A 17,250-nucleotide genomic window follows, 5' to 3' on the forward strand; every position below is an offset into this window, starting at 1 on the left:
CCTGGATTGGACTTTCACTGAGAAGTTAAAACAGAGGCTTTCTCTTCATTAGAGCTGAGTAAATTGTAGGCAGTGCAGTCTGTTTGTCCCGACCCGTGACTACGTACCAGTTTGTCCCAACCTGGTGCGTATAAGCCTTGTAGCATCGGCATGGCATGAAGGCCTTGCAGGAGGCAATTTTTATTACATCTGTGAAAGGGTGATGAGTACATGTAGGCTGCTCAATGTTACTGGCCACCAGGGAGGAAGGGAGGTTGTAGGGTCTTCTGACCTGTAGTCAGCCCAGTCTGCTTTGCAGAAGTTCCATCTCTTTGCTGGAAGAGATGGCATCAATTGGGGCAAGGATGGAGGTGCCTTTGATAATGACAGATCTGTAATGGCTGTGGGGGAAGCAGATGAGGACTGATCTTGTCAGAGTGTCAACAGAGTCACTCATTCACTAGGCTAAATCTGGGTTGTAGTGTTCCAGTGATGTGAGCAGTTTCTTCATGAGCATCAAATAGAAGGGTTAAGTCTACCTGAGAATCCCGGTTGCTTAGTAACTCTCCACTGACAGTTGAACAGTTGTAACCACAGATTGGGTGTAAAAGTTTCTTATATATAGGGCCAGGGCTTGTGGCACATCACATTAATTGACAGCAACTGATGAAGGCTTACAGTTATTACTGGTGCGAAGGTCATGCAAATAATGGATCAGATACTATTGGATGGAAGACTTCACATAGGTGCCGTGATGTTGGCTGCCAGTGAAGGTATGAAGATAGTAGTCAGGAAAGTCTCTGCTTTCATCAGGCAGAAGGACCTCCTACATTGTTTGTTGCTAAGTGATTTCTCGCTTGAGTGACTGAGCCCTTCAAAATCAAACTGGGATTCCAGGGATGGTAGTTTGGGTGGAAGGCAATGTAGTGGGTAGTATAGGCTTCAGTTTCAAAGCAAGCAATTGTGCATACATCAGGATGCTATTTTCTATCAAAGTATTCCGTATTCTCATGTGTCGTAAATGTTGAGAAGATCTGATCTGTAAGACAGTTTAGTCAGGTACCGGTAGCTAAATATAAGAAGCTAATGGTGGATCACTAAAAACAACCTCAGGGGTGGTAGATCAACTTGTTATCAAGTATCAACTTGTTGTCCATCAATGTCAGAGACCACGTGAAGCTCAACTGTCATGCCACCCAAACCTCCCCTCTGAAAATGAGGCATCACTATTGCCATTTTAAAGCCGTACAAACAAAGCAATGACCCAAAGATCTGATCTCACTCCTGTCTGCACTGTACAACTGTTCGAGCAACTTAATAATCAGATAAAACCATGTCTTCATATCCTCTCTCCCCAATAAGCAGGCCGGTTTCAGAAAACGCCATAGTAGAGGACTACAATTAAACAAATTACACACTTACATGTATAACCAGAATGACCAACATATTTTCCACTTGAACAGGCCCTAGTGGACATTTTGAAGAGTTATGGCTGGACCTACTCAGCTGTAGTTCACAGTGATGACACATACGGGATGAATGCACTCAAAGCTCTGGAAGATGCCATCAAAGAGGCTGGATTTTGTCTGACTAAGCCTATCAGAGTTGGTGCCACAGAGACAAGGGACCACACATATGATGCAATTGTGAATGACCTCATTCAACAGAATATCAGTGGTATGATTTATAACTTGCTCTTCAGAAACATATTGAACATTTGGACTCTCCTAGGTACTATGTGTATCGCATGAAGTTTGTGAAACTTGTATAAAAGTTAATTCCAGTTTATGGAGATACGGGTCATTTTCAAAAGTGTGACGCATCCCTGTTACACCCGACCTGTGTAATTTGACATGGAAATGTGAGCAAAATTGATTTCAAACTATTTCTTTTTGTTTGGCAGGTAATCTGCATTAATTCATCACTCTTGAAAATTAGAGAATGTGTTCTGAACTTACAAATCATATGTTAGATGTGACAGGGAAAGAAAAAAAATTGGACCCCTAATTAATAGAATAACCCATATGCATAAAACCTGAGGTAGATGGTGCAACAATGTGTAAGCCCATGATGGCATATTCGAACATACCCATCCTCCTTTACAACTTTACCTCTGAAGACAGAATTTTGGAAAAAGCAAATGTACATGGCAGTACCAAACTCACTCCTTGTGTTAACAAAGCAAGTTCTCAAACTCAAAGCACAAGTGTTCTTCTCTTCAGTTGTGCTTCTGTGGGCCTTACCAGACAATATAAGGAGGCTGTTCTTGGCTGTGGAACGCATCCAAGGTGCTGCCTATGACATGACATGGCTCTCTGGCAATTATGCACCGCTAGACATCGACTTCAGCAGCATCCCAGGCAATGCAAAGGCTCTTCGCGGTCTCTTTGTTTTGTCGCCGTTTGTGGACATGGGTGATGCATACAAGACGTGGCTTGCACAGTGGTATCCAAATGTGGAATTCAATTACGGTCCTACTGGACGACTAATTGATGCCATTCATGCTTACATAGCTGCATTCTCCTTGGCACACCAGGACAAATGTGGTGGTCAGCAAGGGGTGTGTGAGGCACTGGCCAATATCCAAGGTATGTACATAATTTGTAATTAACAAAAAGAAAAAAAAGTACAGTAGATGCAAGACTTCCGGAAAACAGCAGGTGACTCAATCAAATAATTAAATTCTATTGTAACTAAGCCTTATTTTCAACGTCTTAGTTTTTTGTGAATTTGGAAAATTGCTTGAACAATAACTACAGTGCAGTCTGGAGAAATTCCTGGTCAGTTTCACACTGGCCTAATTGTTGAATGGAAGGGCAAATAGGTGAAACTCTAGTTTCCTCTGGTGTGTGGTCAGCAATGACCACGTTTAGTGACCACATTCTGGGTTCCCAAGCTATTACAATTAGAAATCAAAATGTGCCAGCGCAAAATGGTGTCACAAGAATAATTCAGAACTGTCAAATATGCATGATCATAAAGAGATAGAGCACTTCGTACAACACTCAGGAGCATCTGCTGAAGTGTCAACTGGGTTGGAATGTGATAGCTTTATGTCACAGTTTTGGACTGATGAGAAAGGAAAATAGCATCACACATCACAGAGAATAATTAGGCATTGTGCTATATACAAATAGTGAATGCTTACATGATAGCAAAGGTAACAATAATTGCACAAACATGAAAACATACCATGCATTGTTGGCATACATGTACTGTCACACTTATTTTGGGAGCAAAATACAATATCCATAATTTCAATAACAAATGTAACACCCCATCATTATGAATTTCCACCCATCCATATGTACTGCTCACGGAATTCACATTCAACCTCACGCAGCGCCTGATCTAGCAACCAGAAATCCAAACGATATTATTGTGGAAGCACAATACATGCATGCCCATGAACAGGTGGTACCTCCCTTTTCAACCGAAGTTTGTTCTGCCTTTCTAAAGATTTATGTATGCTTCATGTTATAGTTATTCAATCCATAATTTAAAAAAAAAAATAGTGAATACAGCTCCTTTTATAGGGAATGAGAACCTGTCATGCCTGTTTCCCACCCTGACCATGCGGATATTGTTCGCTTACTATGAACGCATTGTAATTCATAGAATTTCCGCAAGATAAATTACATGATCTTCGATTTAAGCGTTGAAAATGCCGTGCTGTTTTTCTTGATTTCTCACAAAGCAGTTGACTAAATATGAAACAAGTCAGTGGAATGTATTAGTTGTAGTGAATATTACGTAATCAGCCAATCTCATGAAATAATGACAAAAGCTGATGGTGTTTACTACCCGTGAGACATCATGACTAGTACTTAGAGTCTGTCTGATGCCTAATCAACAACAAATGTCAATTGTTAGTTGAAATGAATTGGTCAATCAGTGGAAGGGGTATTCGACAATTGTCTGATACTGCTCAATCCTTCATGTGAATTCAGTTAGATGAGTCACTGAATGTTGGGAGACAGACCCAATTGGAATTTTATTTTCTACAGTCATGCTTAAAAGTTCACAGAAAGAGTCCATTTTGAATGAAGTTGACATCCTTTTGAGTTAAAATGTGAAATCTTGATGCCTATTGACTGATTAAGAGGAACACACAAGTAGAGAAAGAGGATGTAACTGTTGGTGTTGAGTTAGGATAAAATCTTATCTTTTTGTCACCAGGATCAGAGTTCATTGACTTCATCAAAAGAGTGAACTTCACAGGAATTGACGGTCGCACCATATCGTTTGATAAGAACGGTGACCCGGCAATTCAAGTTTTTGATGTTCTTCAGTTCAAGAGCACCAGCCCACCAAACATGTACTACTTCCAAACGGTACATGAATGCATTTCCATAGGTTTGGATGAATACCAGTGGTAGTTTTTTCAGTGTGTACACTGCAGGGTGGGTAAAAGTGATGAAATTAATCAGACTGACAAAACCATGTTCTGAAAACCAAACTAGGATTCATTTACACTCTGCATTTTGAACCGCAACTTCATACCAGCAGATACTTGAATGATGAGAAGTATCTCCCATATTTTTTCAGGTTGGTGAGTGGAACTCAGATCAGGGCCTGACACTGAACAAGAGTAAGGTAGAATTCTACAGCCAAGGAGATTCCCCTGTTGATCCTCCCACTTCAGTGTGTCCGGAGGGATCGTGTTTTGACCCCAGGTGCCAAGATCTCACTGAATTTATTATACACACTCTGCTTGATCTGCATGGTTCTAGGTGCGACTCCTTGAGTTTAACTCGGTTCAACCAACTTCAGGCAATTATCTATGCCCTTCACAAAATTAACCAAGACCCAAGTTTACTGCCTGATGTTCATATCTCCATCAAAACCGATGACATATGCGGGGAAGTAAATGCAGCAACTAAGGCTGCCTTGGAGTTGATCCAGGGCTGGGATTTTGACAGAGGATTTCCAAACCAAGAGGACAAGTTCCACCTCCTAGGTACACTGCATTCCGCCAGTAGTAGGACAGCAAGAGAACTCAGTAAAGTACTGCAGGTTACCCATGTACCAGTGATTGACAATACAGCAACGAGTCCTACTCTGAGTGACAAAAATGAGTCCCCTAACTTTCTACGTACGATATCCTCAGATGTCAAACAAGCTGAAGCTATGGTGGATCTTTTGGCAAGTCTCAACTTCAACTATATTCAGACGGTCAACTCAAAGGGTGATTATGGGGATGAGGCTATTAAGGCACTTAAGGCATCAGCAAAAGAGGTAAGAACGAAAAAGATTTACAATACTAAAAAGGAAAGTTGGCCATTTTTCAGTATGCAGCTCAGGTATGTGGTCAATTTTTGCTGCTTTTTCTGCCTTGAAAGGCTGTGAGACAAATACCTCTTCCTCATTGACTTTTGCAGAAAACACATCATGCAGTAAAAACTGACTGCACATGGTTATGAGACAGGTGTTGAGCAAACAGCCACAAATGACTTTGCTTAGTAGACAGTTCTCATGAGTTATGAGTCATTTTACAAGTCAGCATAAACAGACAGTGTGTGTAATTGTGTGTAATTATTCTTGATACTGATAGTGCATCAGTTTTTTAGTTTTACTGTTGTTAGGACTCACTGCAGTAGAACAATATAAAATAAGGAACAAAACATTTCTCAAAATATTGTACATTCATTTTTGACAAATGAAGAGAGTCTTTTTGTGAGAATACATTACATATATAAACACAATAATGAATACTTTTTACCCAAAACAAATAACATCAGAGAAAGAATCATAACTTAAGAGACATCAATACTTCCACTATAATGTCTGCCTTCAGACAGGAATCTGCATTGCCAATTCCTTCAGAGTAGACTCGGACACTAATTTCGCTGACCTAGTCCATGACCTCATGGAGAAGTCTGACGCCAGGGTGGTTGTCGTCTTCCTGTTTTCCTCCCACGCCAGAGCCCTCTTCCAGCAGCTGGTTTCCATGAATATCAATTCAGGACGGTTTCAGTTCATTGGATCCGAGAACTGGGGCACCAGGATGGACTACATCCCTGATTTGGAAGGTCCAGCCAAAGGTACTGTGAGTCAGAACTGACTACACCTCAGTATCCGGCAAAGGAACTGTTGTCAAAATTAAGGACCAGGGATACCCACAATCAACATTATACATGTAAATTACTCAGTGACTTTTCACTCACCAAATAAAGAAATGTTTCATAACATTTTTCACAGTTTTACTCAAGGTTGTCTACAAGTGCTTTGGGAAAAGAGAAATTGATAATTTAAATGCATTTTTATGTTTTGTCCAATTTTTCAAGTAATATGTATTACAATAACTTTATTAAGGTTAGGTTCTTTCGCGGCTATTCACATTTTACTCCAATCGGGTACCCACTTAATGTGCTACCCATAAAAACAATCATGGAATAGAACTTTCACATCAAACATGCCTTAAATCTGTAAGAGATCATTATTATCTATGTATGATCCCAGACAACAAAATGGTATCTACAGAGTTCAGGGTAATTGTATTTCAGGAAACTGAAGTATTAAGCACATTTAAATAATTCTGTAAACATAGGAGCTCTGACGGTGACCTTCAAATCTGCAGCCGTTCCGGAATTCAAAGATTTTGTTCTTAGCCAGACTCCTGACAATGCTGAGAATAATCCTTACTTCAATGAATACTGGATGGACACATTTAAATGCAACCTTCCTGGAGCAGAACCACGGTTTAGCCAGAACTGTACAGGTACATGAATAAAATTATCCTGTCATGGTACTTTTACTTTGGAGTAAAGTTTTAAAAAAATCCAAACAGTGCTTTTTAATCCCATAATTTTGAAGTTTAAGCCCACATATGCATTTGTAAGTCTTAGTTTACACCTTTTGGGCCACCCTAAGTGCGGCCTGGTCATCAAAGCAACATATGAGGAATGTATTTCTACTGAAAAAGTTTCACAATTTTCATACTGAATCAGGATCTGAGATGCTGTCGAGCAGTGATGTTGACAGCTTGGGAGTGGAAGACTTCATCAATTCAGTTTATGTGTATGCAGTTGCCTTGTCAAATCTCATCAGGGACACCTGCCCAGACGGAAGGGTCTGTGATGCTCTCTTTGATGTGCCAAGTGAGGATTGGATTGAACACCTCAGAGCAGTTGATTTTATCAGTCATGTTGGTTTGAGGAAGAGAGTGAGGTTTGATGAGAATGGAGATGGCCCTGCTCAGTATTCCTTATACCAGTTTATAGAGAAAAATGGCACCTACCAGTATGATCAGGTATGTCTTTTATGTCCATTTACATTTCACATGAACACCTTGATCTCAGAGATTATTGTAAGTCAACGTTCACAGAGTTCCTTGTTCAGGTGTCTAGCATCCATTCAGCTGCATCTTATTTGGCACTAAAACTGAGAATTCATTCCCAAAGATTGTATTTTTATTGTCGTAGGTTGGTGAGTGGACATCAGATGGAGGTCTTATTCTGAACAAGACTGTGATTAAATTCTACAGCCCAGAGGGACCTGTCATTGGTTTGCCTCAGTCATTACACGGACAGGGATTCTGTGTTGACCCCGTGTGCAGAGACGTCGACGGTCGCACCAAGTTTGTCATTGAGGCTCTCTTTGACATTCGTGGATCAAAATGCAACACAATACAGGAGAACTGGATTACCCAGGCGGAGGCAGCAAACTTTGCAGTTCGTGAAATAAACTGCAATTCCAGTCTCCTTCCAGGTGTGCAGTTGTCAATGACTGTGAATGATATCTGCGGGGACACGGCTGCTGCTGGTAGGGCGGCATTCCAGTTGGCTGGGGGATGGGGCTTCCTCAGTGGAGGGTTTCCAAGCCAAGGTAATGAGTCCTACCTGTTGGGCATGCTGCATTCCGGGAGCAGTGGTAAGGCCATCACAGAAAGCAAAGTCCTGCAGGTTGCAGATGTGCCGTTGATTGCCAGCAGTGCCACCAGTCCAGCACTGAGCGACAGGAGCATGTTTGGCAATTTTCTTCGTACGGTACCCTCAGACATCAAACAAGCTGCTGCAATGGTTGACTTGTTAACAGCGTTAGGATTGACTTACATTCAGACGATCCATACCATGGGCGCTTATGGAGAAGGTGGTATCAAGGCTCTCAAAGAGGCAGCAAAAGAGGTAATAATGTTGCAAACAAATGTGCCATAATTGTGTTTCAACCACAGATTTTTAAAGCGATCATCAAAAGACACCACTATAAATCTATTTTTGCTCTTGGAAAAATACTGATTTTAATAAGTAATAAATTTGAACTTTTGAACTTAAATTTTTATTCATTTTTTTCGAACAGAAAGGAATCTGTATTGCCAACTCCCATGTTGTTGACTCAGACACCAATTTTGCCATTCTGCTGAATAACATATTAGCCAAACCAGAAGCAAGAACATTGATTCTTTTTCTGATCGACGAACATGCCAGAGCCTTATTTGGAGAGATGGATAGAAAGAATATGGATCCAAGTCAATTCCAGATTGTTGCATCAGATACCTGGGGTGCCAGGACCGACTACATACCTGGATTAGAAGATCATGCTTTAGGTAAGCCAGTTCCCTGATTGAAATAGTTGGTTTATTGCCTTGACAATGTTTTTCTGACATTTATAAAAAATAAAGTCTCACTTTTTTTTTTTATTATTGATGTGTATACGTAGGAGCATTAACAGTTTCTCCCAAAGCATCAGGGATCCCCGAGTTTGAAGAGTACTTCCTCCAACTGACTCCTGAGACTCACGATGGCATCAACCCTTTCTTCAATGAATACTGGGCATGGAAATTCAAATGCAACCTGCCTGGTGGCGAAACATTATATAACAAAAACTGTACAGGTAATGCATGCTCGCGAGCTCAATCTGAGTATAATTCAATAGCAGAAAAGGGACATCTGTGTACAAGTAAATGCAACATTTGCAATCAAATCAGCAACTTGATAACCTTTGAGAGGCCCTAAGGTTGGTCAACGATTAACTGCCTTAACCCTAACCCTCCTCAATCCTTCACCTGTTGGAGGACTGAGGAGTGTTAGGGTTAATGATTCACTGCAATGCTGTAAAGTCAATTTAAACTAATGTTTTCAACACAAATGGGCAATTGTAAGGGCTATGCACAGGGACGATAGAGAGCAGAGACACTTTTTATCTGGTAAAGATGTCCCTTAGCTTTTTCATGGACTGTACATCTGCTTAATTTAGTTTCTATACAGCATCTGTTTCTTTTTTATTCAGGGTAACGAAAATATCAAGTCAATTATAATTATTGGTCACACTTCATAAGAATGTTGTACATTTTTACTTTTAAGATCACAAGGAAAAACATGAAAAAAAAAAATCTGCAGTAGAGGAAACTGGATCTAAAAACCCAACCAACAACTTCTGATTCACGAGTATCATGGTAACTGTAGGACAGTCTAGGCTCTCTCTGTTTCCAACAGGATGACTACTTGTGCACAGATCCATACAAGCACTAAAATCATTTGACTGAAGGGCATTACAAAAATTGAGGGAATGCTGACACAACAACCACTTGTATTTCTTTGTCTCTGTGTTTAAATAAGACAGATTTACATTTCTGATGTACATGTATTTGTTGTTTCAGGCTCCGAGATGCTTTCAGGAGATGATGTGAACAGCCTGGGAATGGAAAACATTATCAATGTTATTCATGCATATGCAAATGCCCTCTCTAACCTCATCAACAAAACATGTCCTGACAGGGGTGTATGTGATGCCGTCTATGGAGTGTCAAGCCAGGACTGGTTTGATTACCTAAGAAATGTAACTTTCATCAGTCAGGTTGGCTCAAAGAAGATGGTGAGCTTTGCTGAGAATGGGGATGGGGCAGCTCTGTACTCACTCTACCAGCTTAAGGAGATGAACAACAGGTACCAGTATGAAGAGGTAATGTCCCTATAATATTATGTGGTGACTGACTGTATTTCTTGCTTTGTCTAAAATATCTGTCTGGTATGAATGGGACCAAAATACCTTTACTGCAATCAGAACAATGCACCTAATGCAGCATGCAATGCAACACATACACAAGACAGAGCACTCACATGTATTGCAAACCAAGGGCAGCAAGTTGAAGACAGAAACTAAGGTAAAAAATTTCTGTGGACAAGTCAGTTTTGTAAATGCGATCTGTGAAGGGAGAGATCCAATTAAGCCAAACCTACCATCATTACAGGATTTTTGCTAAACACCCTACTCATTAACACTAGACAAATTCAAATTCTCTGGATTTCAGGATGTGAGTGACAACAATCACCTGTTGAACCACCCTGTATTGCTCTCCTACAAAACTATCGTATTTGTTTATTCTCAAACAGGCATGTAATACAAGTTGTCAACTGTAATTACAGCCTGTTATTTCTGACTTTCACATTCCTGTACACCTGACTGTATTTTTAAACAGATTGGTTTTTGGGATGACATCAGTGGACTATCAAACCTTAATGATGGCATCCTTAATCCAGTGTTCTCTTCAAAATGTACTGGTTTATGTTTGGAATGCAACTCTTCATCAACAACCACAAACATCACTTCAAACAAAAATAACTATTTTCGTATATCTGGGGACTTGGACTTTCCAGTCGTGCTTCAGCTAAGTGAGTCTGGAGAAGGGGTAACATGTGGAGATCTTAAGCTTGAGGAATCACTGGTTCTGGCATCACTCCTGTATGCTCTTGACAAGCTTAATGCCAACCCCTCGCTTCTGCCAGGGGTTAAACTTGGTGTGACTGTGGTGGATTCCTGTGGGAATCCTGCAGTTGCCACAAGGAGGCTCGTAGGACTACTGGGTGATTTTGTCAGTCTTGAAAGTACTGGACCTAGTGTTGCTGTTCTAGGTCCAGCTAATCCTGATGTTGCTGAGGAGATTGCCCACATTGTGACTAGCCAGAGCAAACTGCCGATGGTAAGTAGTTAGCTCTTTGCCAAACACATGGAGGACATCTACAAGGTACAGTTTGGTATTTCAAAAATATTTTCAATGAATTCAAAAAGTGTAATCAGACAAAGGCATGATGGGAATGATAAAGGCAGGCACTTGGCCACAAAAAATGGCATAATGTAAACAGAACAAAATTCAAATTGAAAAACAGACAGCAATAAGAAAGGAACACGAATATGAGAAAGGGGCACACAAATACATGTTTTGATAAAAATGCCTCAGAATCAAGCCCCCCCCCCTTTTAATGGATTTTTCATTCTCGTCATGTAGAGTTTTACCCCTTCCCCTTCAGAGAGCCACATGTATGTTAATCCCTAGGAAAAATCTTGGCGATGCCCATGTCATTCAGAATGCAAAGAGAAGAGGGTGGAGGACAGGTGTGGAAAAGAACAAGTTCAGTTCTTTAAAAGAAATTAATTCTTCTTTAATATTGTGTAATCAATCTATTGTTACAGATTAGCCATGGTGCTGTCAGTCCTAATCTCAGCAGCAATCCCCGCGTGTTGAGCACATCCGCTCCATACACCGAAGAAGTTGCTGCTATTATTGCAATCCTGAAGGCATATGATTGGGATTATGTGGGAGCTGTCCATTCTGCCACTCCATACGGCAAGGTCAACAATCAGGAATTCCAGATGGCTGCCAGGGAAGCTGGAATTTGCATTGGACCACAGCAACATGTTAATGATACAACGGACTTCCAAAAGGTCATCAACGATTTCAGCAGTGATAAGTCTCTGAATGTCATTGTGGCATTTGTCAGTGAGAGACACGCCAGAAGTCTGTTGTTCGCAGATAAATTTGAACTGACTAGGAGGTTTGTGTGGGTGGGGACAGACACATGGGATTCTCTTACGTTGGTGTCTGGTCTCGAAAACACAGCCAAAGGAATGTTGGTGGTGGCCAGTGACAGCCAAGATCTTCCTGAAATACAGGACTACTTCTCAAATTCAGAGAGCCTACGAGCTGCAAGTTTAAGAGATCCGTATCTCAGAGATTATCTCCAGGAAATCTGTCCCAGCTTATCCGACTGCCAGCTTGAAAATCAACTCCAAGAATCCCTCCAAAAGTTGTCTGGAGAAATTGTTCCATTGGTCAATGCTTTGTATGTAGCTGGTCATGGTGTCAACTTGCTTGTATAGCCCCGATGCAGAAGAGCCTCAAAGAAATCCATCTGGGTGCTATTGTGGACCTGTTGAGTCACAACAGGTACATGTGTGGAGGTGGATAGATCATGGTATATGGGCAACCGTTGTCCTTGCTCTGTCTGGACTGTGTGGAGTGTTTGCAGTCTTGATAGCCATCTTGTTTCTCAGTAATCGGCAGGGTTATATTGTTCAGAGTGCATCTTTCAGTCTCAGCGCGTGGCTTCTCTTTGGTATCATCCTCATGTACCTCCTGAATCTGACGTTCATGTTTGAGCCCAATACAGCTATCTGTGGCATCCGTCGGTTTGGCATCAGTTTTGTGTACTGTGTGGTGTATGCCTCTATGCTTGCCAAGAGCATCCGCGCCAATCGATTTGCACGCAAAAAGCCTGGTGTTGACATGAACTTTGCTGGCTCTTGGTCTCAGTCTCTGTTATTCTTGGCCTTTCTTCTTCCAGAGGGTTTCCTAATAGGCGAGTGGCTTATCCTGATTCCTCCAAGCGTTCGCCGACCCTTTGACAATGACACTTGCGCACCTGGTTCAATGCAAACATGTGGCATTTCCAACATCGATCTAACCATCTTCATGATGTATGCCTACTTCTTGGTCCTGGTCACATTCTTCTCCTCCTTTGGCGCCCTCAACTCCCCTCATGCCCAGCATGAAGGTAAATCCATCTCAGTCAGTAGTCTGTTTAGCATCTTGATTCTGACTGCCTGGGCCTGTGTGCTGCACCTGGCTGACCCCCTGTATGGTATTCCGGGTATCTCCATCGGTCTGACGGCAGATGCCACGATCATTCTGGTGTTCATGTTCTTAGGAAAAGTAGGAGCCCTCACCAAGAAGGAGGAAGCTGACACTGGTAACAGGAGAGTTAAAAATGCTGATGTGGAAGATCGGCCGGAGAAGGTGATAAATGTGTACGAAAATGCTGGAGGTAAGTGACATGCACAAGACAGAAGAAAAAACTTTCAGAGCTTCAACCCAAACAGGATGATGGTCAAAGGAGATACATGTACAGTTAACAATTGTTGTACAGGTCATGGTGTTTTATACACCCAAGGGGGCAATGGCACCCTCGGCTTCGCCTCGAGTGCCATTTGCATTTGCCCCCGAGGGTGTACAAAGCCCATGGACCCTGTCACAGCAGGCAACAATTGTTGTTACACCATGGTTATAGCTTACACTGGAACAGTCTTATGTGTAATATATACATATTTCATGTATTTCATAAATTAAAATGCTTTGACAAACTTAAACACTTGAACAGCAAATATTGAATTACAAGGATAATTCATAAGGCATAGTCTGACCATCACAGTGCTTCAATGTCCCCTATACAGTGCACATATCCTGTAATAATTGGTGCGAAGCACCACCACGGCAATCCACCCTTGTACCCAAGATTACACAATTACAACACACTGGACACGACACATCAACTGTGGGAAAGATCACCATTATCCATCATTTTTTTCAGCCCAGCAACATCATCAGTGCGCTCGAGGCATGAATGATACATGTGTGCCGGTTTGTGGCATATCATGTGATCAATTCGCGACCAATAAAAATTCAGTATCTATGACCGTGGTATAACAATTCCAGTTGTATACGCACAGTGTAGTCCTTCCAAATTTCGATTCTGTATCAGATTCTACGGCACAGACCTAAATTTATGGTCAAACGCAACATAATGAGCAGAAAAAAAGGCCCTCCACAAAGACTCTAATTCAAATTTTTTTTCTTTTTATTTTGCAATGACAAACTGCCCTTGCTTATCTCAAATCAGAAATTCCAACTTTCACATTTAATTTATGTACACCTATTCAGCAATGCACTACTTGAGTGAACAATTTACATGTTTTTCTACAGAAGTTCGTCAAACATTAAAAAAGAAAGTTCAGAACAAATTAACCCTCACTACCTTGAATCCTGCAACATCCACATGACACATGGTTTTTGCAGTATGTTGATGGCCTTAGGGTTGTAGAGCCCATGATGGACAACGAACCTTGACGCACCTCTGTTGTACAGAGCCGCTGGTGTTCTGCAAAGTCTTGGATTCTAAAGAATTAACAGGCCTCACCACAGAAAGGAGAGGGGTTAACACTTTGACAAAGCTTTCAATAACGATGCCAAAATGCCCCATTGTCATTGATTATTTCTTTATTTAGCTACAGCTCACGTACCAGAGGAGGCAGATGTAGATGTAGACGAACAGACCCAATTCTAAGATGGTGAGAGACAGAACACAGCGAACAGCATCTTGTCTATGAGACACAGCATTCCAAATCATCCGTAGTCTTTAATGGATAGTATCAACTTGACAAGGTGAAAAAAAAAAGATTGAGGCTACGGCTGGGAATAAGGCATGAACCTATGGAAACCACTGGCTAGCAGCTACATTTCTCTAGCCATTTCTAATGTATTTCAAAATGTCTATGTTACCCTGACCGAGAGACAGTTTGGTTGTGTCAACAACAAATTTTGAGAATCACTTTCAACATTTGGCATCAATTTACAGAGGTGAAAATCTGCAAATGGAAGCATTAATTGAAATTTTACATGTAATCCTGGAAAACAAAACGGCTTCAAAAAGATTTTGTTTCCTTAGCCACTTTAGTTTTAATGGTGGAGGAATAGAATTCTGTTCAGCAGTATATGTATATGCAGGATGTATATGATTTGACCATTTACATTTAGCTTTGGCATTTTGGTATGTAATCTTGGCCAGGCACAGCTGTATTAGTGTCCAAGTGGCTTAAATGTATTCATAACAAAACTGTGAATTATCCTGAACAATGTGAACATGATAACATAATTATACTGTATCTGCTCCTGTCAACATTTGAGGACCTGACACATAATCTATCTTTAGTCTCTATACAACCATAAACCCTCGATGGTGTTTGAGAAATGTCTTGAAACAGGATGCTTCAAGAATGTTGGAGCCAACAAATACCATATTTTAGTTTGTAAGTTACACATGGAGTTATGTACATGTAGACTCAAGAATAGTATTACATTGTGTATACATGTGCATATCTACCATGGTACATGTACCTGTATATTCCACCAGTCCACGTTTGATTAAACATGTATTCTGCATCAGATATACACGTACATGTACTGTATTTATGATCAATAACTACTTAATATCAGACCTGCCAACCTGCTGTACTCCTTCCTGAGGTCAGGCATTACCACACGATAGATTAAAAGGTACTTAAAAGAACCCTCAGTTCATTTAATAATCTAATCTATTATGTGGTGATGCCTGACCTCAGGAAGGAGTACAGCAGGTTGGCAGCTATGTAAAACATGTATCAATTTTACAGGTGGAAGTCTGTTTTATCATTGTTATCGATCAACAAGATACTACGATCTTAAAATGCTAACACATAATCAAAAACAGGATTTTTCAGCGAGATGAAGAAGTGAATCTTGTTTGCTTTGAAAGTAATCACAATGAAATATGAAGGACACAGCTTGGTGTGAAATGGCTTCAAATATTGGCAACTGTGATGCATAGGTAAGAGAGGAGTGGGGAAGGAACTGTACAGTAAAAAAAAAGTAACCAGATACGTGTGGAACTGTGAAAGGTATCTTTCCCTGCACAGCCTGGTCACAAGGAACGAATACTTTATCTCACATTTTTTTACCTTTTTACTGATAAGAAGGTGTTGAGTGCTTTGATTTAATCTCAGTTTTAAACTTGCATAAAACAAATTATTTTGTTTTTCCATCATGTGTATCAACCAAAATATTTAACTGAAGGTGGCAGGGAAATTGGAGGTCTTGATTTACAAGTTTATCCTATGACACGTAATAAATCTGACAAAGGTGAATTTGATTGATTAGTCCCGTCAAGTATAATGTAAGAGTTTGGTGTCAAGTCAATTTCTTAATGCAAAATGAAACCACTGCACTGATTGCAATATATGAACTCCACTACATCATCCAAAATTCACGTCACTAGCCTCTGTTGCGCTTTCAACATTTTGCTGAGCTCAAAATTTACCAGAACTTTGGTAAATGAGAAATCAATACCATAAATTTTTACAGAAAGTGAATGTGGAACAGAAATCTTAAGTTCTTTCTGAAGAGAGTGGAGGGTCTGCTCAATCCATATGCCTAGACCTTTGGCCTGTCCACTGGTGGCAGAATCATGGGGATCAGAGCTCTCCACTTTTTCAACTGGGGACGTGCCTTTCCCACCACTAGTGGCCAGAACACAATACGGTAGGGCTTATGGATTGGTCAATTGATGGCTGATGGTCTCAAAACACTCTCCAACACTTTGAAAATCATTCTGCCTCCATTAGGCCTAACGTTTTGTCCAATTTTTCAGACCAAGTTTTCATCCAAGGATTTCCTACATGTAAATCAAATCACACAAGTGACAATTTATTTTTGACCCCAACCATTGTGAGCTAGTGTCATCTAGAAGGCAACCTTTCCAGATGTAACACACCTTTTTGCAGTCTATGGAATCCAAACAACAGGCAGCAATATCCAGTTTTAAAAGGCACTCCAGGTGTTTATATAGCTGAGTGATGAGGCTGAGTCAATTCAAATTACTAAACATTTGAATATTCAACCTACCATTCAATCGAATATACATTTGGTTTATCACATTCATATAAAGGCAGAAACAAAATAAAATTGTATTTTACCGACAGAAAAATGCAAAACTTCCAAGGGAAAGGAAAAGTAATTTTTGGCTTTACTGTTAGGCATAGGCATTTGTAACACCTAAAAGTAAGCCTTTAGAATACACTTTTGTAACCAATTACTTGACCTTTTTTCCTTTTCAAGTTCACAGATTTCCACCACTGATTATTCAATTAAGACAATAAATATTTAATTGTTTGATAATTGAGTGATTGTTTGAATAAATGGCACAACCCCACCGAGGAGGAAAGTCAGGCTTACCATGGACCACTGGTGCATTTAGAGAATTACAAATCAAGTAAAATATTCACACTCTCTCACTCCCAGTCTTCCCTCTTCACATCAGAACAATCATGCAAGAAAAAAAACATGCTTGCTTCCATAATATACATGTACGACAGTCCCACTGCAGCTACATGGGTCATGTTGACATGGAACACTGACTGGCATTCCAAATACAAGTACACAGAAATCAATAAATAATAATGCTCAAG

General features: G+C 40.5%; 1 protein-coding gene across 1 annotated transcript in view; it reads left to right on the top strand.

The window, feature by feature from the left end:
• The window catches only part of LOC110986355 (uncharacterized), a 23,242-nt gene extending 7,307 nt beyond the window's left edge, over positions 1–15,935 (top strand). The window contains 15 exon segments of the mRNA XM_087140963.1: positions 1,443–1,656; positions 2,202–2,567; positions 4,159–4,313; positions 4,528–5,217; positions 5,777–6,023; positions 6,530–6,700; positions 6,930–7,231; positions 7,404–8,105; positions 8,278–8,524; positions 8,638–8,811; positions 9,578–9,879; positions 10,397–10,897; positions 11,389–12,067; positions 12,069–13,019; positions 14,257–15,935. Of these exon segments, the coding sequence (XP_086997089.1) occupies positions 1,443–1,656; positions 2,202–2,567; positions 4,159–4,313; positions 4,528–5,217; positions 5,777–6,023; positions 6,530–6,700; positions 6,930–7,231; positions 7,404–8,105; positions 8,278–8,524; positions 8,638–8,811; positions 9,578–9,879; positions 10,397–10,897; positions 11,389–12,067; positions 12,069–13,019; positions 14,257–14,315 (5,760 nt within the window). The 3' untranslated portion in view covers positions 14,316–15,935.
• Positions 15,936–17,250: the final 1,315 nt, after the last annotated feature.

Source organism: Acanthaster planci, linkage group LG09, assembly GCF_054643075.1.
Source record: "Acanthaster planci isolate LZ-2023a linkage group LG09, COTS_SCS, whole genome shotgun sequence".
In the NCBI taxonomy this organism is placed as follows: domain Eukaryota; kingdom Metazoa; phylum Echinodermata; class Asteroidea; order Valvatida; family Acanthasteridae; genus Acanthaster; species Acanthaster planci.